General features: G+C 39.9%; 1 protein-coding gene across 5 annotated transcripts; it reads right to left on the reverse strand.

The window, feature by feature from the left end:
* Window positions 1-416: 416 nt before the first annotated feature.
* On the reverse strand, window positions 417-24994 carry ZCWPW1 (zinc finger CW-type and PWWP domain containing 1). Of its 5 annotated transcripts, none has more exons than XM_010957003.3 (18): window positions 24823-24994; window positions 22687-22794; window positions 19492-19550; window positions 18488-18741; window positions 17919-17997; window positions 16986-17073; window positions 16542-16699; window positions 16214-16336; window positions 10438-10554; window positions 9566-9686; window positions 8863-8938; window positions 8352-8456; window positions 7653-7736; window positions 6988-7054; window positions 6478-6581; window positions 2092-2152; window positions 1484-1618; window positions 417-797 (listed from the first exon to the last, which is right to left on the reverse strand). In XM_010957003.3, the coding sequence occupies exons 3-18, from the start codon at window positions 19517-19519 to the stop codon at window positions 607-609; spliced, it is 1791 nt and encodes a 596-aa protein (XP_010955305.2). In that variant the 5' UTR covers window positions 19520-19550; window positions 22687-22794; window positions 24823-24994; the 3' UTR covers window positions 417-606. The 5 variants fall into 5 exon arrangements, with proteins under 5 accessions (XP_010955305.2, XP_045374023.2, XP_045374021.2 ...); XM_045518067.2 differs by having other exon boundaries at window positions 417-926; window positions 22687-22791; window positions 24823-24992; XM_045518065.2 differs by having other exon boundaries at window positions 417-926; window positions 24823-24992.
* Window positions 24995-25227: the final 233 nt, after the last annotated feature.

Genomic DNA, 25227 nt, shown 5'->3' on the forward strand with positions numbered 1-25227 from the left:
CAGGGACCAACAAATCCCCAAACACTGGTAGGCAGCCTTGAACCCAAGGTCTGTCCCTCCAATCTAACCAGTCTAATTCCCTTATGACGATAACTAGCGTGTACCGTGTTAGTGCTTTACATGCATCTCCTCTTTTAGGCATCACCAACAACCCTGCGTGGCACTGGATGTACCACTTGAGGCAGGATAACAAGAACCAGAATGGTTCCAGTGCTTTTCCCAAGGCCATGTAGCTACTAAGTGGCTGAGCCAGGACTGGACCCCAGACCTGTCCTCTTGATGTCCTTCTCCCAGGACTCAGGTGGCATCACCTTCCCAGATCCCTATACTGACAGGCCTCCCACCAGAAAGCACGATGTGCCACAGTGACCCAGAGAAGGACAGATGGAAGCCAAAAGAAAGTGAGTCGTTAGAGATAAACTAAACCAACCAAACCAGTAACCTGGTTTATTAACACACAAACTGCACAGCTCTGACTTTAACCAGTTAACCTCAAAGCCAATGAATAACCCCAACTCTTAACAGCTTCACAGGGATCCTCTGAGAGGCATCCCTCCTGCTCCCAGGGAAGGGGTGAGAGAGCAGAAAGGAGGCGTGAGCACAGGGCTATTCCTCAAAGAAGGCCCTGGCGGACTGCCCTGTGTCGTCTCTGTGCTGCAGCTCCTCCCCCTGCTCCGGCTCTTTTCCAACATCCTCCATGAGTTGGTCCAGGTCCAAGTCACTGGAGGCTTCATCGTCAGAGGGGATACTTCTAGCCTCCTGAGGCTGTGGCTCCTGAGATCCAGGCCCTTTTTTCCCTGTCACAAGACAGGCCCCACGAGGACCTGGTGGGGTCAGGCCCTCTGGCACTATTCTAGCTTCTTTTCCCTCAGACGAGTGGCTTACTGAGGCCCTGCTTTGGGGAGCTTTAAATTTCTTCTTAGGGCCTAAATGAAAAAGTGACAACACTGAGAGTCCTACCAGATCATCTGTCCTCACAATTTACAAGTCAATTTCCTAAATTGCTATTTCCAAAACAATTGCTGGAAAAGATGATTTTTCTCAATAGAAAGAAAATGGGCTTTGGAGTCAGAAATACCTGGATCCATAGGTTAGACATGGGTCTTATGCAAACTTTAGACCCTTTGAGGCTCAGTCTCCTTATTTTTAAAATGGCAAATATCCAGTCATCGAGATATTGAAAAAAATTAAAGGGAATAAGTATAAAAGTATCTATCTAGCCAGCCCACAGAAATATCAATAATCGCTAGTTCCCACTTCCTTACCATTCTCCTGTCCCTGAATCAAATCAAATAATAATCATTATGTTTCTACAGTGTGTGTTGCATCCTACAATTTGGAAGATGCCCTTTTGGCCAAATTTCTGTGGGTTTTCTTTTTGTAAGTAATGAAAATCTGTGGAATTGTTAAGAAATGATCCAAAGAGGGAGGATGCAGACAAGAACCTCATTTCCCCACAGTTTTTCCCAAGTCTGAGAGTTACCTGGCTGCTGAGGTTCAGAATTCCCATGCCCTTCTTTCCTTTCCATCATGGGGACAGGTGGAGCTGCAGGTTCACTTCCCAGAGATCTCTTCACTGTCTTCCTTTGTGGGGTCCCATCTTGTCCATTTGCCGCACCTGCATCACCCCCACCCCCCAACCATGAGGGACACTGGACTATTTCTGAGTGACAGCGTAGCTAGGGTCCATGGACTCCCCATATTTAGTCTCTGTCCTGCATCTTCTGCTCATTCTCAGTCTAGTGAGTCTTCTTGGTTCCTTTCTTTTGCCCAAATATTTCTTTTTTTCCCCCCTGGGTCATCTTCTTTTTATAGTTCACCTCAGTCTGCCTTCTCCAGGAAGTCATCTTTCTTAGCTAAGAATTTAAAACATTCATTCTACTTTAACCTAAGATTTTATAATTAAACACACAGAAGTGAGGAGGCTACAGCTTCCCTGATGACACTAGCATGAGTCTTGCCTATTTTCTCAGGTTCTGGAGCTGAGACAGTGAAGTCAGTGAAGTCTGGCCACCTGAAGACCCCTCCCACTCTCTGCTTCTGCCCTGCCTTACCTTTAGCACATGTCCCATTTCCAGCTGCTTTGCTTACCTCTTGCCTTAGGTTTTTTTGTCTGAATTTTGGCTGGCTTGGGACTAGGCAAAGTTGGATCCTGAGAAAAATAAGAAAATATAAATGAAGTCACATAATTGCGATTTTAATAGAGTAGGATGCTACAGAAATGATGGGTGCACTTAAGGGAGTCAAGTTAGGTTCTGTGAGCCTGATACAATTTAAATCAATGACAACAAAGATAAAAATATTCATCATTCTATTTGGTATTAGTCAATACAAGGCTTTATGCACAAGCGAAGGAAAAAAAGCTAGGCTACAAATATTTTAAAAACTGGTAAATTTAAAAATTAAATGAGAAAGTGAAAAATCTACATTTCAGAACTTCTAATTTCCAGTTCTACACGTAAAGAGCTTGGAAGTCATCAATCTGTTCTAACAACAACTAAAAAGCTGAACACAGTGAAATGCCCACAACTCTTCTTGCATCCACAAGAATGCTGAGGACACAGGGCAAACCTCCGCCCACAGTATGAAGCTACAGAGGCAGGTACAGGAAGTCTCGGCTTGTCAAAGCATAGCCTCACAGGCAGAAACCACCAGGAGAACTAGTGACAGGGGAGGAAAACCTCAACAGTAATTAATGAATCGCTTAGTGTGACAAGTCTGAGAGTTAAAAACTCCAGGGATACTCAGTCATGGGGGCTTCCAGACTTTTCTGAGTTCTACCTCCAGGAGCCCAACCAGATTCTCACAGAAAATATCAAAGAAAAATCCCTTCACACTTCTGGCAGGGAGAACGGAAAAGAGGCCATTTTGAAATATACCAGAGCGCTCTGTTCTTCTTAACAAGGCCTGCCCTCTGGAGAAACTAGTTAACCAGAGCCTAACCTACTGGGGTGTTAAGTTTTGAAAGAAGCCAAAGAAAATAACATCTTACCTGATATGCACCCAACAACAGAACACCAAACTGCATGAAGCAAAAACTGACAGAACTGAAAAGAGAAATAGTTGATTCCACTATCATAGTTGGAGACTTCAACAACCCTCTGTCAGAAATGGACAGATCCAGCTGGCAGAAAATCACGGTAGATCCCATGGACATTAACAGACTACTAGAGGAGCACTATGAACAACACTATGCCCACAAATTTGATAACCGAGATGAAATGGACCTTCCTTAAAAGATATAATCTGCCAAAACTCACACAAGAAGAAATAAACAATTCGAATAGGCCTCTATCTAATAAATAAACTGAATCAGTAATTAATATCCTTCCAAAACAGCATCAGGCCCAGATGGGTTCACGGTGAATTTTACCAAATATTTAGGGAAGAAATTAAACCAATTCTCTATAATCTCTTTCAGAGGATGGAAGCAGAGAGAATATTTCCTAACTCATTCTATGAGGCCAGTATTACCCTAACACTGAAACCAGACAAAGACATTATAAGAAAAAAAAAACACTACAGACCAACATCTCTCATGAAGGGATCTAAAAATCCTCGACAAAATATCAGCAAGTCAAATCCAACACTGCATAAAAAGAATTATACACCATTAACAGCTGGGATTTATCCAAGGCATGCAAGGCTAGTTCAGCATTCAAAAATCAACTCATGTAATCCATCACATCAACAGGCTAAAAAAGAAAAATCACATGATCATATCAACTGTTACAGAAAAAGCATTTGACAAAATACAACACCCATTAAAAAAAACTCTCAGTAAATTAGGAATACAGAGGAACTTCCTCAACTTGATAAAGAATATCTACAAAAAATCTACAACTAACATCATACTTAATGGTAAGAAACTAGAAGCCTTCCCACCAAGATCAGGAACAAGGCCAGGATGTCCTCTCTGACCAGTCCTTTTCAATACCACATTGGAAGTTCTAGGTTGCGATAAGACAAAGGAAGTAAAAGGTACAGAGACTGAGAAGAAAGAAATGAAACTGTCTTTGCTTGCAGATGACATGATTGTCTATGTAGAAAATCTAAAAATATCAACTAAAAACTCCAGGAACTAATAAGTGATTATAGCAAGGTTAATATACAAAAGTTAATTGCTTTCCAAAACCCACCAATGAGCAAGTGGAATTTGATATTAAAAAACACATTTATATACTATTTATATTAGCACCAAAAAATTAAATATTTAGGTATAAATCAGCAAAATATATACAAGATCTATATGACAAAAACTATAAAACTCTGATGAATGAAATAAAAGAAAAACTAAATAAATGGAGAAATATTCCATGTTTGTGGATAGGAAGACTCAATCCTGTCAAGATGTCAGTTTTTCCCAGCTTGATCTATAGAATCAGTGCAACTCCAATCAAAATCCCAGCAGGTTATTTTCTGGATATCAACAAACTGATTCTAAAGTTATATGGAAAAGCAAAAGACCTAGACTAACCAACAAAATATTGAAGGAGAAGAACAAAGTTGGAGCACTGACCCAATCCAACTTCAAGACTTACTGTAAAGCTACAGTAATCAAGACAGTGTGGTACTGGCAAAAAACCAGACAAATAGGTCAATGGAACAGAACAGAGAGCCCAGAAACAGACCCACATAAATACAGTCAGCTGATCTTTGAAAAGAAGCAAAGGCAATACAACGGAGCAAAGATAAGTCTTTTCAAATAGTGCTGGAACTGTATACTCACAAAGAAAAAAAAATTAATCCAGGCACAGAACTTACACCCCTCACAAAAATTAACTCAAAATGTACTATAGATATCAGTGTAAAATGTGAAACTATAAAACTCCTAGAAGATAATATGGGAGAAAATCTAGATGACCTCGGGTATAGCAATGACATTTTATATACAACACCAAAGGCACAATCCATAAAAGAAATAATTGATAGGCTGGACTCAACTAAAATTAAAAATTTCTGCTCTGTGAATGATGATGTCAAGGGAGTGAGAAGACAAACCACAGACTGAGAGAAAATATTTGTAAAAGACATATCATAAAGGATTGTTATCTAAAATATACAGAGAACTGATAAAACTCAACAGTAAGAAAATAAACAACTCAATTAAAAAATGGACCATACACCTTAATGAACACCTCACTAAAGGAGATATACAGATGGACAATAAGATATGAAAAGATGCTCCATATCGTATGTCATCAGGGAAATGCAAATTAAAACAAGATACCACTACACACCTATCAGAATTGCCAAAAGGCAGAACACTGAGAATACCAAATGCTGACAAGGATGTGGAGCAACAGGAACTCATTCATTGCTGGTAGGAATGCAAAATGGTACAGCCACCTGGGAAGACAGTTTGATGGTTTCTTAGAAAACTAAACATACTCTTCCCATATGATCCAGCAGTTGAGCTCCCTGATATTTACCCAAAGGAGTTAAAAACTTATGTTCCCATAAAACCATGTACATGGATAGTTGCAGTGGCTTTATTTATAACTGCTCAAACTTGGAAGCAACCAAGATGTCCTTCAGTAGATAAATGGATAAATAAACTGTGGTACATCTAGAAAAACAGAATATTATTCAGCCAAAAAAATTAGTTATCAAGCCATGAATGTACATGGAGGAGTACTTCTAAGTGAAAGAAGCTAGTCTGAAAAGGCTACAAACTGTATGATTCCCACTATATGGTGTTTTGGAGAAGGCAAAACTATGGAGACAGTAAAAAAAGAAAAATCAGTGGTTGACAGGGGTTGAGGGTACGGTGGGTAGGGATGAATAGGTGGAGCACGCAGGACTTTAGGGCAGTGAAAATATTCTGTATGATATCATAATGATGGATATGTGTCATCATACATTTGCCCAAGCCCATAAAATGTACACCACCAAGAATGAACCCTAATGTGAACTATGGACTTTGTGGGATTATGATGTGTCAATGTAGGTTCATCAGTTGTAAACAAGTGCACCACTCTGGTGGGGGATGTTGACAATGGGGGAGGCTGTACATGTGGGGCAGGAGGTATATGGGGATTCTCTTTACCTTCCTCTCAATTTTCCTGTGAACCTAAAACTGCTCTTAAAATTTTTTTTAATATGAAAAAAATCTATATTTCATATACCTGAAAACAAACTAAGCAAATAAAATAATGACTATCCTAAGTGTCCACAAAGAGAAGACAGTGAAGAGAGGCAACCTGCTAATCTCTGAAACTGCTCCAGCGAGAACCAAAGAACTACAGTAGGAACTGAGATGATAATCAAAAAATAAGTTCCTAGAGATATGAGATATTAGAGAGAATAACTGAGTAAAGAGGAGACTTTTCTTCCCTGGAGACCCCTCAGAGATAAAACTAGCCTGTTAGGGCTACCCTGAGGCAGGAACAGGATGGTGCTTTAGTAAATATAAACCCATGCTAACCAGATGCCCTACAGCAATTTCCTAAAAGGAATCCCCAAGATCAATCTTACTTTTTTCTCTTGCTCCTCTTCTTCCTCCTCCTCTTCCAACTCTGACTCTTCCTTTTCTTTCTCCAAGCAGGAATCTGAGCTGTTAGCTGCAGACAGCATTAAGTCTAGAACAGGAATAGGAGGAAAGGCTAAATAATTTATCCATAAAACACATGATGAGTTAGTGGAGCTGATCCCAGAGAATCAGTCTTCTAATTCTGCCTTTCAAGTTCAAGGGGTGTTTTCTCCACAAAATATGATCCCGGATTATCATGGCTCCACCCTTTTCAAACGTCCTGTCACTATTCAACAGGCACCTTCCCTCCCTATTCCCATTTTTTCCCTATTCCTCTCTCTGCCCATCCATCCATCCCAGATACTTGGTCAGTGGCATTCATGGAAAGCCTCCCATTATAGAATCAAGAACTAGGCTGATGGCATTGGACATAAAACAAAGAAAAGCTTCAGTTCCTGCTCTCATGAAGGAATCTCTCCCTTCCCTCTCCAATCGTTAACCTCCTACTTTCCTACCTTTTCCTCCCCCACTATCGTCAGATCCACTGTATCGGCTCCAGAAACCAAACAAGTTAACCCGCTCCTGAAGGAACCAAGAAACAAAAGCATCAGCCACTACTCTCCCAGGGGCTATTTTTGCCCTCTGTCTTCAAGGTTTTTAGTTACAGAACTTGTATGCATATTCCATATCATTTTCACTTGGAATTTGACATTAGGTTTATCTAGATTTTTGTGGAGATTAACTATTATAATATATTATAATATTATTATAATTTCTTTTTCCAGTTTGTTTATAATTCAGCTAATAACTGGGAAGGGGAAATTCACTGTTTGTCATTCGCTACCCCACTCAAAGGCAGAATTTAAGGGTATAAACTGACTACATAAGAGAGAATACGGTACATTCACCTAAGATTTGAAGTTAAATAAGGTGGTAGGATTCCCTGTACCACAAACTGTCTCTGTTTGGACTGAAAAAAGATCCCATTTGTCCAAGGGTAGGAAAAAGAATGGATGATTTAAGGAGTCAAGGGAATCTAGCCTGGGAAGAAAGGACTAGTTCTAAGACTAAGACTGTGTACCAGGGAAAGATAAACTGGTTTTCTACAGTAAGGAATGTATGGTTTGCTTTGCATCCCAAGTCCCAGAGAGGAGCAGGTATGTGACCTAAACACTCCCACCTGAATACTGATCTGCTCTGCCTCTTGAGCCATCATCAGGGCTGCCCCCAGTTTCTGGCTGCAGTCCTTATTCCTGCACTTTTTCTGAAATGAAAGATGAGAGTCAATGATAAACATTACAGAAGTGACCTGAACATACTGCTACTCACCAGACGTTATCATTACATTTATTTCCAGCTTCTGGTATTAATGTGATACTCCTATTCGTAATCTTTTGAGCTCAGAGACACAATTCCCCCTTAACCCCAAACAAATCTTTCATCAATTTCTAGCAATATTTTCAACCAACATTTTGGTGTCCTCTCCAAAGTAAAGGCCATGGAAATTTGTAAATAAGAGATTAAAGGAGTTTGGGTGATTGCATTTTTAAGCTTTTCACAAGTTTCTTCAGATCCAGTTGCTTGATTTAATACTCACGATCTGATTTTCCAAGGCCCCTGAGCTGCTGGGCCTCTACTCACTTGTAAGGTTCACAAACACAAAGTGATTAATAGGGGGGAAATACTACTTAGTTAATTATCCTGCTGCAATCCTGGTAGAAAGAAGAGTGCCTCATGAATACCCTCACCTTTGTACACGTGGTCAGACATGGGACTTTCTCCCGACACAGCTTCCCCTGGGAGAAATCAGGTTTAACAAAGGGAAGATTTTGTTTTTCAAGTTCCCTAAATCACCAACTGACCCTCTAGGGTTGCTCACCAATCCAGCTAGCTCCAGGGACAGCTCCTGGAAGTTCTTTAACATATTCACTGGGATCCAAGCACGAGAGACTGTTTCTCCAAAAAATGTCACATGGTACTTGGACTGAAATAAAAGATGGTTGTGTTACAGCCTCTTGTCCTTCTCCTTGCTTTGGCCCTCCAGCCAGAAAAGGCAGGAGAACTGAGTATTCACAAGGAAGGAAGTGCTGGGCCTGGTCTGTTCCCTGAAACCTGACCCGCCTACCCCACCTCATCACACTGTTCTTCCATCCTGACCTCAGGAATCCTAACCAAAGCATATTTATCAAAACTATAAATGTCCTAGTAATGAATAAACATTTAATTAGACACAAGATTGTTTCTATATCTTTTTGCCACTCTAGCTAAGTACCTGTTTCTGCTCATGTTTGCTGGCTATGTCTATATTTATAATTCTCTACATCTGTTAGGGTAGATTTGCTCCTTACTTTGGCCTGAGCACCTACCTACCCTGAACCAGGAAAACTCACCGGCAGGGAATCAAGATGAGAAGCAAAAAGAAAATATTCCCCTAAGTCAGGATCAGATTCTACCATGCCTGGCCACCTAGAGAAGACAGATGGGTGAAGAGGGTGGAAGACAAGGGGGGGTTAGATTAACAGAACACAAACTCATCAATATACATGTACAGAAAGGGGCGATGTGTTTTGAAAACAAAGGATCCCCAAAATAGATTCCCCTGTCAATCCCCCATAGTGGTTACCACCAAATGACTGAAGTGGCTTCTATCAATGTACACAGAAGCTCAGAGTCTTTCTAATAAAAATATCTTATCCTTCTAGGCCTCCTGGCAACCCTGGAAACAAAATCTTCTGACCAGGGACATCTCCAAAGAAGAGGCTATTCCACCCTTCCTTGTTCTCTTTACTTTGTGTATCTCTCATTTCCCCAATGTCTAAAAAAAAAATCTTAAGTGCCACTCTCTTCTTTCTACCCATTCAGGGTAGAACTGTCCAACACTTTTTGCCAGGGAGATACCACCTCCACTATGAAACCTCTAGAAAACATGCTCTTTCAAAGCCTCCAAGCTTGGTACTTTACCTTGTCCCTCACCCCATGCTCTTTCTAAGGCAGGTACCATTTCCATTATAAATGCTTTTCATTTCCTTCCCTCCCTGCTGAATCTACCACCAAGTTCAAGAGGGATGCTCTGACTCTGTCATGGCGCCTTACCAGGGGTAACCATATTGTTTGGCCCAGATGATGGACCCTGGGATGTAGGAGGCATAGGCCACGTCACTCTCGCGTCCTATCCAGGTCTCCTCAGGGATATCACAGCGGTTATACTCCAAGTCTGCCAAAAGAGAGTAGAAATGAAGAGAAGGAAAGAGCCTCATAAGGTGAAAATCTGGATGAAGGCAGAGGAGAGGACAAGAAGAAACTGATATATGCAGCAGGTGGGACCACAAGGACACCTGGGAGACAGGTATGGAGGAAGAGTAAAGACCCATGAAGGAAATGCAGCTAGAGCCAGGAGAAGCGGGAGTGTTGCCTCATTATGCTCTGTAGAAAGAGGTCCCAAACTTCTGCCTATATCCCACATTGTCTGACCCTGTTTCCAACAATGTAACATCACAAAGATAATTTCTCTGAAACTCTGTTTTCTCATCTGTAAAATAGCTGGGCTAGAAGGGATCACCATCTCTTTCAAGAGTTTCAGACATTCTAGAATTCCAAGCCACTGCATCTCTCTCACCTGCTTTTCCCCATATATCCCACATCCCTTCCCATCCACCAACCCAATACCAATAATCTAATCAGACTGACAGGGTCAAACCAATGCTGAAGAAGGTGGAATTCACTCAGAACACACATTTAGATTCCAGGATCCTCCCCACAACATAACTCTTCACGGTGTCTTCCTCTAGCCCTTTATGCCAGATTCATCTTGACATCGAAGAAAAATTCCTTCCTCTCTCCAAACACTAACTACAAGGGACTCGAGTTAAAACTATACTCTTGTCATATTTAATCTAAAGAATGCAAGCAAGGAAAGAAAGAACGGAACAATAAAAACTGAAAAAAAAATTTCTATTCCATTCTACCTGTATTCTGGTCACAGGACCAATTATCTGGGAGCACTGAGGGGTCAATGTTCCCACGTAGCCGCCTCCATTTCTCACAGTTTGGGGAGGAACACTGGACCCAGACTAGGCACTGACCTGTCACAGGAAAAAAACCTGAAATAAGAGACTCAAATATATGTTCTTCTTTCTTCAATCTAACTAAAATCAATATACTCCCTGCCACAGCGCACCATGCCAGAATCACATAGCCTTAGAAATCAACTAGTCCAATCCCTGACTTATAAAAGGGAGAACCAAAAGCTCAGAGAAGATAATTGACTGCTGAAGATCAGTCTAAACTGGTGGCAAAGCTCAACTTAGAACCCAGGTCTCACATCTCAATCTTCCTCCTATATCATGCTATCACTTCTCCTCCCCCCTAGGGCAGAGAGGAGTGTTTCCTGTATTGACAGTTCTTAAAAAGGTTGTCTTGCATCTTTCTGGCTAGTGCCTCATTATCCCCTGGCATGTCACTACTAAAAAGTTCTTCTGAAGGACTACCCAGCATCTCTTTTGTGCACAACACCCAGAGTTCCTATTTGAATCTCAACAGATTAACCTGTCAGCAAATCACCAAGTTGCAGCCTTTGGGGCCAACAGTCCTTGAGTTCACCTCTCTCCGAAAGATAGGTCTAAGCCTAACATTTTTCAATCAACTATTTACTTCAGGCCCTGCTCAAAGGCCAAGCATTCTTCTTATCCATTACCTTCTCAACTCTCATCCTCACCTTTCTCTATCCCCTTATCTTCTCAGTTGACCTAGTGCCCCACACAGCCTCTCCTCTCTCCCTCCCAAACCCTTCCACTATATCTTTGGAATTCCAGGAAAAAGCAACAAAAATCCATATATCCTTAGCCTCTTCTCTGAACCTCTGCTTCCTTTTTGAAAACTGGTGATGCACTAATGACACTGCCACAGCCCAACCCTACCCCACCCCTGTAGCCCTCTACATAGAATCTGTTCCTTCTCACATACCCTAGGCCAGAAAATGGGGTCAGCATCACCCTTACTCCCCATTGAAACTTCCAGACCATTACTATCTTAGCGCCTATAAAAATCCTTCCTCCCTTGAGGTCCATGGGATTACATTGCCCTTCATTTCCCTTGTCAAGATGTTGGCATCTGGTTCAGTCTTCTTTCCACTTGCCCTCATAGATGGCCACTATTTCCCCAGGGGTAACTCACAAGGCATCCCATACCTTTTCCTCCACACCACCTCAGTAACCTACGTCACCTCAGGAACCCACTCCCTTCCTGCATGCCCCATCTAGTCATCTGCAGGGACCACACACTCCCCTGAACCACTTATCCAAACATCCCTCTCTGATAAAAATGCCCCATCCTTCCACCACACTTGCTCAAAGACTGCTACAGCAACTTTCACTTTATCTAGATCTCCAATCCACTGGCCCCAACTTTCCCCGCAATCTAGCAGCAACCTCTTTTCTTCACTCTGTACTTCTTAGGTTTGATTTCCTTAGATTCTCTCGCAGACATCTTCAACTCCCTTTTCCTCTGTCCTTTCTCCCACCCAGCTGGCAAAACACAACTCTGAATGAACCCACTCTACCTTTTGCCTACACTAATAAACTGAGCGTTGCTAGAGAAAAATCACATAACCAGGCACTATATACTCACAATTAACAACATTAACCAAGATGTTTCTCTAGTAAGTTCACTCTCCCACTGTCAAATTTTACTTTAAATGCTGGAACATAAGGGATGCCCTCCATCCCACTGAAATCATCCCTCAGAAAAGCAGTCGACTTACATTTGGGTCCTTTCAAAATATCTCATGTGGTTCAGTTTCTCAATTACCTTATTTTTAAGAATAAAGTACTGATTGGGAATCATATGTTAGTCTGAAAAGACAGTTGCAATGGTAGTTTTGGATGTTTACAGAGGTGACCTGGCAAGACTAGAAAAAAAGAGTGGGGGAAAGGGCAGGGACCATAAAAGTGAACAGAGATCAATACAATAAACGGTAGTTGTGAAAACAGTGAAAATTCATGAGGAAATGAGTTGGGGAAAAATCATTCCAACACTATAGAAATAGAGATATTTATGGTTTGGGGTGAAATTTCCAATGCCAGTTGGAAAAAAACACACTGTTTTGAAAGGCATAGAGTTCTTTAAAGTTTCCTTTCAAACAACTTAGAAAGAAGAGAAGATGTGTTTGAAACCTGTGTTTGAGGCTCATGATGTGCCTCTGTGACAATGAAGACCGATGTCATAAACATATGTCAATGGCACTTCCGTTGACCACTCATTCCTGAAACACTGGTTTACCTGGGTTCTATGATCCTTCATTCTGACATTTCCCCTTCCCATCTTTCTAGTAACTCTCTCCTTGGTCTCCTTTACTGGGTTCTCCTCGTCCTCTGTCCAATCTCTAAATCTCTGAGTTGAGATTTCAAAGCCTAATCATGGGTCTTTGTGTGCCATGCTGCACTTTCCCCCGAGGCCAGCTCACCCACTCCTTCAGCTTTGAAATCCATTTTCATTCCTGACAACACAGAGATGTACACTAACAGCCTCTGTTCTGAGCTCCTGATTCCTATAGCCACCTTGCTCTCTGACAACTCTATCTGGATGCCTCACAACAATCTCAAACCTAATGGGCCCAAACCCAAATATTTGATCTTATCCCACAGAATTGCTTTTTCCCACCTCCTTTAACATAACTGCTCAAGCCAGAAACCAATTATCTTTGACATATTCTCTCCTCTCTCTCACCTCCCAATACCCAGTTCATTACCAAATTCTGACAATTTTACCTCCAAAACATCTTAAAACCATTTGCTTCTGTCTCCACTTTCATCATCCTAATCTAAGCCACCAAAATATCTAATCCTAGCACTAACTTCCTAACTGGTCTACTCCTGTCTCCCCATACTCCATTCTCCAATCACCAAAGGGATTCTTTTAAAACATCAATTTGATGATGTCACTTACCTGGTTAAAACTCACCAGTGGCTTCCCACTGTACTCAGGATAAAATTCTTACTTTGTTACTTAGTCTTTGATCTAACCATGGCCCAGAGTCACTTTCTGGCCTTGCTTCCCTTGCTCACTGAATCCTAATTACACTGGCTTTCTTTTAGAACCTGGGACATGCCAAACTTCATCTTACCTAAAATGCTCTCCTGAGCTTCACTTGGCTAACTTCTGCTCTTCCTCCAGGTTTCAGTTTAAACGTTATTTCCTCACAAATGCATTTCCTGACTGGCCCATCTTAATGAGATCTCCACCACTTCCTCTCATGACACTATTTCCTTCCCTTCACAGAACTTAAATCAAATGTTATATAATGGATACTCCCCTTTCCGCTTCCTAGTCCAAGAGCACCCACCTCTCCTCGGCAACTATAAGAAACAGGAAGAGTGCTACATTGATAGCAAATGTCTTACACATTCACAACAATCCCAATTCAACTCACAAGCACTGACTGCCAAAGGAGTAAACTTCCATCTTCCAGTCTAAAATCCACTCCTTGCCCTAATACCAAGAGTTACATGAGACAGAACACCACTATCAAGACCACCCAATTGCCCAAATTAGACTTATACCTCCAGCTCTTTCTATTACCATGCCATTACAACATGAGAAGTGGTTTACTCCCCTAGACTATCTTGTTTGGTGCCTGTATAATCTTCCTAGAGTTTTCTTTCAAGTATGTACAAACCATATTATGCTTCCATAATCAAAATTATGTATATACATACACACATATTAGATACTAGCTAACTGTTTATTCTGTTGTTCCTTAAACTTTGGTTCTTTTTTTTTTCTGGTGCAAGCCTGTTTTCCCCCAGATTAAGTCTACTTACTTTCAAAATTTTAAACATACTAATATATATTGTATGATCTATTTTATTTCTCATACTAAAATTCCCCAATATTACCAAGGTTATGTCATACAATATATTTGTTTATCATCTAATAAAACCATAAATTCTATGAAAGCAAGGATTATCTATTCTGTTCACCACTGTATTTCCAGCACCCAACACAATACCTGGCACATAATATAAGGCATTAATAGCTGTTGTTAAAAGAATAAATAAATCTATATCCATCTTTATTGTCCCTCCATCCAACTCAAAGGTTAAGGTGTCCTTTCTGACTAAAAATAAACCCTCTGGTTTTCTTCTCATTCCCTTTAATCTCCCTTTCTCTATAAACAATTTTTCTTTAGCATATAAATATGCTGACAACACACACATCAAGTCTCTTTCTCTCAAAAGAAAGCTAAAAAAGGAAAAAAATCTTCCCTTAACTTTATACCCACCCCCATTTATTTGCTATTTCCCCCTCCTAGTTTTCACATCTAAACTAATTGTAAAAAGTATTTATTCTCCAACTATAACCTACCAGTCACCCTTACCAACCTATACGTTGCTAATCAACACTTACAACTTCCTAACTGTAATATCCACTAAGCATTTTCAAATATTTATCCTCTTTGATGTTTCTGTAGTAGCATTTGGCATGGCTACACACTCCTGCTTTCTCAAGCTTCTCTCCTCCCCTGGCATCTGTGATACTACACTCTCCTAGTTGTCCTCCTACTTTTCTGAGCTTTGTTTTCCCCCTGGGTAGCTTAGTTTTCTTCTTGGTCTTCTCCCTGGGTAGCTCTTCCTCTGCTCAACCCTAAATATTATGTTCCCCAGGGTTTTTTATCCATTGCTCTTCTCTTTTCACTCTGCATCCTCTTCTTGATGAATAGGCATCCTATCCCAAATCTGTATCTCCCGCCCAGACCCCTTTCTTGAACTCTAAATCTCATCACAGATCCCGTAATTTATCCAAAGCTCAATTCATTATCTTCATGATGTTCTTTCTTCTAGTCTCCATTTCAGATCATGATCCTTCAGCCACTCACAGTCACTCATGCCAGAAAACAGGACCATCCTAGAGGCCTCACTCTTCCTCAGCTCTGATATCCAACTGGCAATCATATCATATTTATCCTTCCTCCTAAAGATCTCAAATTTGTCTCTTCCTCTTCATTGCTACTGTCTGTCTTCCTTGCTTGGGTAATTATTTCTATGGGTCTAGTCTTGCTCCTGCCAGTTCATCTTCCATGCTAATGCCAGAGTGAGTTTTCTAAAATGCAAATCTTATCAAGTTTTCCCAGCTTAATATCAATAGTTCCTCTTTACCTTTAAAATAAAATCCAAATCCCTTAGCTTGACTTGTAAAGCCCTTTATGATCTGGCCCTTGCATACTTTTAGCCTTATCTCCCCATTCCTACAACCTCCTACCCCGCAACACACCCAAGAGCTACAACCATTAGCACTTCTCCATAACTTTGCCAATAATTATCACTCTGACCCCCATTCCTACCTTAGTTCACCTGACTAAATAATACTTTAAGAGCTGGCTCAAGTGATATCTTTTCTTGGAAACTTTTCCAAGTCTACTCCCAACTTACAGCTTTCTTTTTGGCCTTCCTTACAAGGCTGTCTCTCTCATGACAGGCTTATATTTGTTTCCTCTGCATTTACTCAGCACCTCCTAAAATGCCTGGTACATGGTAGGCACCCAACAACTGTGGATTATGACTGAAAAACTGAATGAATGACATCATTCTCTCTCTTTCTCAGCAGCATATTCTCTAAAAAGCAGCTGTGAGAGATAAATTATAGTCTTTGCTTGCAGAATTTCCGCTAACATCCTAATCCTTGCTTCTATCCACCACCTCCAATTTTTAAGCCCAGGTAGGTTTTCCAAACCATGGCTGAACTCACCAAAACCACCTCCCTCTCGTTTTTGTTGGTCCCTGATCTGAGAATGACCCTGAACAATTTTCTTCAGTTGGTCTTTCTGTCTGTGCTCATGTCCACTTTGGGCTTCCTCCATTTTCTCATATTCTGGGAAGATAAAACAAAACATTGTGGGGTAGAGAGATGAAGAAGGGGATCTTTGTAGATAGTAAGGCCAGTGAAAGAAGGAAGAATAGTCATAGCTTAATAGTTTCAAGTCTTGGGCTGAAAATTCTCAGCATGCCCACTGTTTCATTCCCTAATTTCATAAAGAAATTGAGCCAGATGTCAGTATATATCTGACTATACTTACGAGCTTCCTTCTTTCTTTTGCTTAAGGAGAATCTACCAAATTTCTTCTCAGAGGATGCAGGATCTGGATGGCCTGGCTTAGATGTCTTTATCTCAGGGATTACTCCACCTTCCTTAGAGGCTGAAATCTCTAGAATATGAGGTACCACTACCCTCTCTCTGAAAATAAGATTTTTAATTAAAAGGTAAAAGGGAGCAAGTTGAAGTATACTTCTTTTGAAAAAACCCAAGGATAAAAGTTAGGAAGACAGGAAAATCCTAGGCTTTCTAGGGCTTCGGAGGTCCACTGGCCTATTTTTCCCAACTCAACTCAGGCACCTTTCCTGAGATGAGAGAAATCTATAGAAATATGGAAAATGACTAGGTAGATAGACAGAGAGATGGATGACCATTTATCAATGTTAAGTGTACCCTGTGATCAACTCATCTCACTGGATAAACTTACCCATCAGCACTATCATTATCAGTAACAGAAGAGATTCCTGGTTCCTTGTCTAATTGTGTACATCTTGTAGGCTGGGCACAGGAAGTCTCTGCAAAATCAAGGCTAGATTCCATTCCTCCCAAAACAAAATACTATAAGCAGAGAAGTAATTAAAGAAAATAACCACTCCATTATTTCCAAACTGTAAACTTTCACTAAAGTATCTCCCATTAGTTGCCAAGAAGAGCTTACCTTTGGACTTTTGTCACACCATATAACTTTTAAGTTTTTTAATTCTCAGGAAAAACTGCAAATCTATATCCTTTTGCAAGCCTTTCCAGATTGATCTGCCTATTCTAGGATAGTCAGGTAATGTTAATTTTATTTTGTGTACATTACAGAAATTTTATGTACCGTGTTTTTATATCATTTCCTTCTCAAACTTTCTCCAGCTATACCTAAGAGTAGCTGAAAATGTCAAACCATTTTTCTTAGCCCCATTACTTTATGGAGAAGGCCTCAGGGCCTATGCTATAGAATTCCTTATTCTAAAACTCAAATTCCTGAGCATATGTTAAAACAGTATTGGAAACAAAAATATGCAAGGGTAGATGGAGACTAAGTTCTTCAAATATGGGAAAAACAACTTATCTTTTGTAAGTAGGTTGTAAACATGTAAAAATAAATTTAAGTTATATTTTAAAAATCTAGGCAAGATTATATTTATATTCTAAAGTCAATATAATCTATGTTTCTAAAAGTCTTTACCACCTAAGGTGGTTTAGCTATAGTCCTGTTAATAGAAGATGAAGATTTAAAAACATTTCAAAGTCCCATCTAATACTTCCTTACTTAGAAAGACAGAGGGAAGGAGAGAAGATATAAATTTACTGTACCCCTCAGATAAGTTTCTTTGCCTAACTGAGACTCTTTTACTCTCTCTATAAGCCATACCCAGGCACTCCTGGAGGGACTTCCGTAGCACAATCTGGACAATCTCTTCAAATTCTGCATCTGTAAGACTTGATTTTTCCTGCAGAGAGAAGGGTAGGGGAGAAAAACTGCTCATCTTTCCCCGGTCCTCCTCTCTGACTAGCCGAGGAAGCTGCCTTTAGATGAGGCAGTAAGTTCATAAGGCTGAGAGCATGAAGTTAACCTAAGGATTCCATAAATTCTATCCAACAATTCCTGGGAGTAAAGGAGTCAAAGAAAAGGAGAAAGTTTATAAAGTCTCTGGCTACTTCTACTCTCAACCTGTATCCCACCTCAGCCCCGACCTACCTGGCATTCCCTACTAAATGCTTTCATCAAAGCATTTTTTACCTCCTTGAGAAGAAAATGGAAGCCCCCAAAAAGGAATAAAAAACTGAAACTACAAAATGAATTTCCCCTGTGGCATTTACCACATTCAAATTTATGTTATAAATATTTAAATGTCTCTTCTGAAATGAAAAGATTCTGTTTGCCTAGGCTGGGTGACTAGGAGAAATTGTCCCACTAGAGCCCATCCATGTAACTTTTACCTTTTCTTTCTTCTCTGCTTTCTTCTCGTTTTGGGCCTTTCTTTTTATTTTCTGGCCACCGCCTGGACCATTTTCTGTGGTTGCTTTCTCCTCTTTCTTCTCTAACCTGGCCTGTAGCAGGCTTGGCCTGGCCTCTGCCTCTGGGGAAATGATCCCCAGGATCTCCTCCTTAGATGAGTTAAGGCTACAGGGCATCAGGCTATGCAATTTTTGTGCAGGTGGGGCAAAAGTTTTCTTCGGTCCCTTCCCACCTTCTGAAAGAAATTTGATCATCAAATGGAATTTATTAAACATGGAATCTAGCACAAAAATTGCCAAACATTGCTCAATGATTGACCATATCAGACTTACCTGGAGAGAGCTTTCAACAAGTTCAGATTCCTAGGCCTCTCTCCTCATTCAACACCCCCAGCTCCCCACCCTCTCACCCCTGCCCTGAGATTCTGATGAAGCTGTTTGAAGTGAAGCCTAGGAATCTGTCATTTTACAAGGCTATCTAGATGATTCTGATGCACTTCCAGGTTTAGGAACCACTGACTAATTCAAAGGTGACAAATATAAGCACACAGGAAACTGAAGTATTCAAATGTGAAAATTTTTAAAATTTGCTTATTTTAACTTTGTGCAAAATTTTATGGGAAATCAGAATTTTTTTTTAAATGGTCAAAATCTACAAATGATGTAATGAAAATTATAATGATCCTCCCAAGTATAAGTAATATATCTTTCTTCTGAGCTTCCATAATACTTTGCACCTATCCCATGGCATTTACCACATTCAAATCTATGTTATAAATATTTAAATGTCTCTTCTCTACCTATGAGTTCATATATTACTTAAGCAAGATTGTTTCTAAGTCATACATACTTCACTCAGAGAGTCTAAAAAGTAGTAACTTTAACAGTGGACACAAAATATATGTGAACTGAGCTTCTCTTTGGTGAGAAGGGTGTCCAAATTGATCACAGGCTGAGAAAGGGGAGGAAAATGACTCTTGACTCACCTTCTTTACTCTGCAAGGTTGTCATCATTCAGCTCAGAAGCTATACTTTCTTTATGCCTCTAGCAGAAAAAAGAAACAGCTATGACTCTGAATGAACATGACTTCATAACTTTCTTCTCTCCTTGTCTTCTTGGGTTCAGAATAGCTTTGCCTGGGATGCCTGTACTACATTTTCTGCCTTCTTGACTACAATTCTACTCCTCAGTAGTGCCAGTTACATGCTGGAGGATAATGAGAGTTATTGTTTTAAAGATAAGCAACAATCCTTAGTGTTTTAAGTGCCTAGAACCATGTCCAACATGAAGTAGGTAATTGTAAGTAGGTGGAAATGGTAGTGGTAGAGATATGTTAAAAAAACAAAATTCAGCTGAGTAAATTTTGAGGATCTTACTGGCTTTATTAAACAATACATTGGATGCTGAATCAGACAGCATCCAATCCAGCAGATAGATAGGAGCTCCAAAGAGCTGGACAAAATTAAAGATTTCTACAGGCAAAAAGGAGCAGAAGCAGGAAATAACACTAGGCAAAAAAAAAAAAAAAAAAAGGCAGATTGGTTATCCAAGGTGACTTTCCTTTAGCGGATTCCTGGAGTCTATCAGGATTACCTAACTAGTGCTGATCAAGCAATTCCTGATTGACTGGTTTAAGATTCCATTTCTGGGAAAGCCAAACTGTAATTAAGTCTTGGTTTGGTGACATAGGGCTTAGCGTAAGTGACCCCATTAGGGGCCTCTTATTAAAACAAGACATGTTTTAGAAGATGGAAGTATAAGGAGTAGTAGAGTAGTAGTAGTAGGGTGTGGACAGTCCTAGGAGTTAAAGAGTGAGCATTTTCTTCAGCAAGATAACCTCATTTCACAAGGTTCTCCTAAATGCTAAAACACAAATTGGCAATTCTCCAACCTAATTCAGAGGTCCCTTAGGCACAGAGAATCACCGTTTATTTTATTTATTGAAGTACAGTCAGTTATAATGTGTCTATTTCTGGTGTCTAGCACAATGTCTCAGTCATGCATATGCATACATATATTTGGAGAACCACCTTTTAAACATCACTATAACATGCATCCCCTTTACTTAGCTCCTCTAGTCCAATACATTTCCCAATGTGCTGGATTCTATCCATTTCTATTCATGGCTCAGAAATATTTGGTAACCAGCAGAGGTCTCCACAGAAGCTAATAATAAGAATCTAGCACCTTCACTCTTATCCATAGTTTATCTATAGCTGTCTACTCACAGATGCTCTACACGACATCAATATGCTTCATTATTTCTACCAAAATTGTGACTAATGATAGTGGGTAGCACTTCTTCAGCACTGACTATATTCTTGAATATGTCATCTCATTCAATTCTCCCAATAAATCTATGAGATAGATTCCATTATACACTTGGGGAAATTGAGGCTTAGAGGAATTTAGAGATTTTAAGTAATTGATAAATAGTAAAATCAGGATTAGAAGTGGTCTGATTTATACGTTTGTACTATGAGCTGTGCTACACGACATCCCAATATTCTAGTTCAGTAGTTCAGTCCTTCACTCTGTTTTAATATCACAGCATATGTGTAAAGTATACATTAAAAGTACACATTGAAACACACAGAAAATTATATTTCTAGGTTCTCTGGGGTCAAAGGCTGCTCACAGCCATAGACAACTGAGGAGTAAGAGTCAGAGGTATCCAGCCATAAGAGAGGTTGAAGAGTATTTCTACACAGCTATAAGTCATTAGTGGCCCCGCACAGTGCCATGACTTATCTTGTGATGTTCTAAGAACTTATACATTTTTCCAGTTTATACGTTCCATTATTGATATTATTTCTACTCAGCTGTTAGAAGAGAACTGCCTTTTGTTTTATCAGCCTAAATTTCTTATAACCTTTCTACCCAGTTTTCTTTAGGCTTAGAGTATATAAGCCATTCTTATTTTTGTAACATTTATAATAAGCATTACAGCTCTAGGAAAGTCTTTACAGGTCATAATGTGCCATTTCTCCTTTTTAACAGATGACAAAATATGTAAAGAGAGGTTAAGTGGTTGGCCCAAAGCCTCAGTGTTAACACATGGTAGAGCCAAGATGAATCCGGGCCTTTGGTTTCTAAATTCTAATAACACGTCTATTCTTCTCAATGATCTTATTTCTGGCTGTTGGTTTTAAGTACTTTGAGTGCCCTGGACCTGAAACTCAATCTTCCAACTCTGCCATCTCCCATTATAAAGAGATCCAAAAGCAGCATAGAATTGATCTTTTGGTTCATATATTCTTCCCTCTAAGGATCTGAGAATTTTAAGACCCTCAAATGATCAAGCTAAACACTCAGGCATTCAGGTTGTAGAATTCCTCCTTCCAGTCCCCAGATGAATTCAAAAGATATTGGGGATTTGACTTAGTGTGGTCACTGCATGGCTGAATGTAAAGTATTTTTAAATTATGTCTTTGGTATTTTTCTGTTCCTTTTCTTAATTATATAAATGCAAATAATTCAAATGTGCTGTTCTAAAGTCACTACTTTTCCTTTATATTAAGGAGCACACCTTCTCACTGTTTTCATTCTTGCCTTCTTTATAATAATTCTAAATAGAAGCTAGAAACTGCATAAAATTAGGCTGCAAAATGAACAATAATTTTACCACAAATGACAAACATATCTTCTCCAAGACTAGAATTCCAAAAATGATCATGAGAAGTCCCTATGAATGTAATGAGAATTATAAGAGCTTTATGAGAAAAGCAAAATGAAAATTAGTGTATTTGAAATGACAAAATTTGATTTTTTAAAATGTATATCTATATAATATGCTTGTGTATCCATAAACTAGCTCTGGAAGAATACACAAGAAACTGACAAAAGTGCCTCTCGGGGAATGGAATTGGGTGGCTGGGGGTGGAAGGGAGCTTTCTACTGTAACCCCTTGTGTAACTCCAGCATTTTATACATACTTCATCATTTCAAAGTGATTTTTTAAAATTCTAACTTCTTTAAAGAAAATTAAGAGTATTTTGATCAAGGTAAAACTTTTCCAATATTTAGGCTTAAATCATTACATAAACGTATACTGACCTCTCTAGGCCAAAATGTGTTACTGGAGCCCCAACTAACTAAATAAAATTGTGGATCATTGTTGAGTTAATAAGATACAGTAAGGGTGTGATGAAGAACTTTATTTTTTAAAAAAATCTCTAACCTGATCAATAGAGAAGGGAAAGCCAGGAAGTCTCTGTCTGACAACTCGTCTCTGCTCTTCTGTTTTGGATGAAGTATTTTCTTCCACAATAGCAAATACTGAAATCTACTTCAGAGAGAGAAAAACAATTTTAAAGACAGTTAATAAATACACAACATACCAACTTCCATCTGACCAGCTAAATGACTGGGGGCTCTAGACATAGGAATATTTGAGGTTTTAGTTTCTCTTTTCCTACTTGGGATGAAAAAGAGAGGAAAAAAATCCAATAAACCTTTACATGTGAAAGTAAAAGAAAGTTCTATAACCACATCCTAACCACTTAACTGACATAAGAAAGAAGGGTGGATAAGGAGAGAAAAACAACTTAGAAGTAATAAAGGAAACCAAATCAGGTGTTTCAAAAGATAGAGTTTCCTTTCACTTAGAACACTAAAAATCATCACTCTTATTTTAAGATGAAATTATCTAGTTCGGCGTTCTCAGTGTGATCCAAAGAACCTCTGGGGGGTCCCCTCCCTTTTCCAACTACTTATCTGTGTTAGGCTGGGTTTTCTCATATTCTTCAACCAAAACAAACAAAACAGATTGATTTCAGAAACAGAAGAAAATCCAGCTGTTTTCTATTAAGCCAAACATGAAAGAGATTTGCAGAAATGTAAAATAACACCATTCTCCACACTAAATTTCTTTCATTTAGGAAAATATTTTTTTCATTAGAATGTTATCTATGCTAATACATAACAGGTTTATTAATGTTACTTTAAAGTTAATATTTAATTTTTTCTCAGTTTAATACCTAATATATTAATATCAATAGATGCATAAATAGAGATAAACCAATCTTTGGAGTCCTCCATAATTTTTAAGATTATAAAAGGGTTCTGAGACTAGCAAGTTTGAGAACTGATCTAGCCAAACAAGTTAACTCAATTTTGTCAATATTTTTCAAAAAGCATTAATCCCTCCACCCACCCACCCCCATTTAGAATGTGCTTACAAATTTCCCTCCTCCTAACTATCCAGTTTTTCCTTCTTTATATTGTCCCTTGAACCCTTGGTCTAAGAGAACAAAAGTAAACCCTTTAGAATTGTCCTCTAACACAGATCCTGTCAACCTTAAAAAAACAAACAAACAAACAAACAAACAAAACCTGTATTTAAAGACCATATTTAACATCTCCTTTAAGCTGGAGTTTGATTTCCCTATGTCATTAATGGCATGTAGGCCTCTGTTATTTTCATGCCTCCATTAGGAAGTTTTCTTTTCTTTTTCTTTTTTTCATGTGTGTGCACTCAGCAAGCATGATTTAAAACTTTGAACAAAGACAGAAAGAAATGATCCCAGCTACTGGTACTGCCCATATTAGACTACGTAACAAGACATTCACTGTCATAACTACTTGAACTAAATCTTTTACAGAATCTACGGTGACCTAAGGCTTCTTGGTTCAGAGAGTGCAAGGAAGGAATGAGATAGGGCCACTTACCACCAAAACGGACTCTCTATTGGGACCCTGTCTTTGTTCACACCCTTAACTCCCTGAAATGCTTCCATGGGTGCCCCTAACTGTTCTCGACCTCAAAGTAGCCTTTTTATGTTATTTTCACAACACAGAAAAGGGCACATGCCCACGAACTCCCAGACCCCTGTACCATTTTTTTTCCTCACAGAGTGACAAGGTTTGGAACGCTAAAAGGCCTCCTCCTGCCTTTAAAGCCAGAGGGAAGAATTTCCTGCGATCCGCATTTTCCCTCTCTTTCCTCACCAATTGTGTCTTAAGAACAGCAATTAACATGGGAGATACCACCGGGTCAAAAGTCCTTGACTCCCCTCAAAGGGTAAAACAGTGGCTTTCTAGCCTCTCTTCTCCATCAAGAATCCCAGAATGAGAGAATTTCCCCTCAGCTCCCCCTCCCCGCCCCCACCTCGCGGAGGCACGAGGATCCTCATTCTCGCTCAGCCCTTGATATTGGGTTACTCTTGTTTGTTGGGAGTGAGTTTGCGTTTATAGATTCTAAGGAGAGGAGTAAGAGTCGGTCGTCGCCCTGAAGAGAAAACTTCTCCTCAGAAGACAGATACCAGGATTGCCCGCACCTAGAACCTTCAGCTGCAACCGGAGAAGCACTAGGTACCTTCCGAAGCGAAGAGGACCTAAGAGCGAGGAGCAGAACGAGCTACTGCCGTGATTCCAAAAGCTCCTCCAACCTCGACCCAGTTTTCCCGCCACCAAGGAAAGGCGCGAGGCCACGCACGAGCTCCACCCCCACCCCCAACAGCGGCGTGCGCGCAGGGCTGGGGCGCATGCGCAGCTGGAAGCCGCTTCTGCGTTTGCGCAGCAGTGTTATTGCTGCCATCTTCCAACCGAAGGCCGTGTAAAACTACAAATCCCATAATCCTCGTTGGCCACTGTTCTTAGGTTGCAGAATAGCGCCTGATCGTTCAGAAAGCCTATCTTCCTTTTACTAATTTTTCTCTCTGCTCCAGACTGCCTTTTCCTTCCTCTTTTCGTTCCCTGATTCCCATTATTCCTTTTAGTC

This window comes from Camelus bactrianus, chromosome 18 (assembly GCF_048773025.1).
Source record: "Camelus bactrianus isolate YW-2024 breed Bactrian camel chromosome 18, ASM4877302v1, whole genome shotgun sequence".
Classification (NCBI taxonomy): Eukaryota; Metazoa; Chordata; class Mammalia; order Artiodactyla; family Camelidae; genus Camelus; species Camelus bactrianus.

Excerpts from the sequence above, each read along its gene's own strand:
- ZCWPW1 (XM_045518067.2), bottom strand. The coding sequence starts at position 19,519 with ATGATGACAACCTTGCAGAGTAAAGAAG. Across the intron at positions 6,582-6,987 it reads CGATAGTGGGGGAGGAAAAG|ACTTAATGCTGTCTGCAGCT; the intron begins GTAGGAAAGTAG and ends TTCCTGTTCTAG. Across the intron at positions 2,153-6,477 it reads AAGAGGAGCAAGAGAAAAAA|GATCCAACTTTGCCTAGTCC; the intron begins GTAAGATTGATC and ends TATTTTTCTCAG.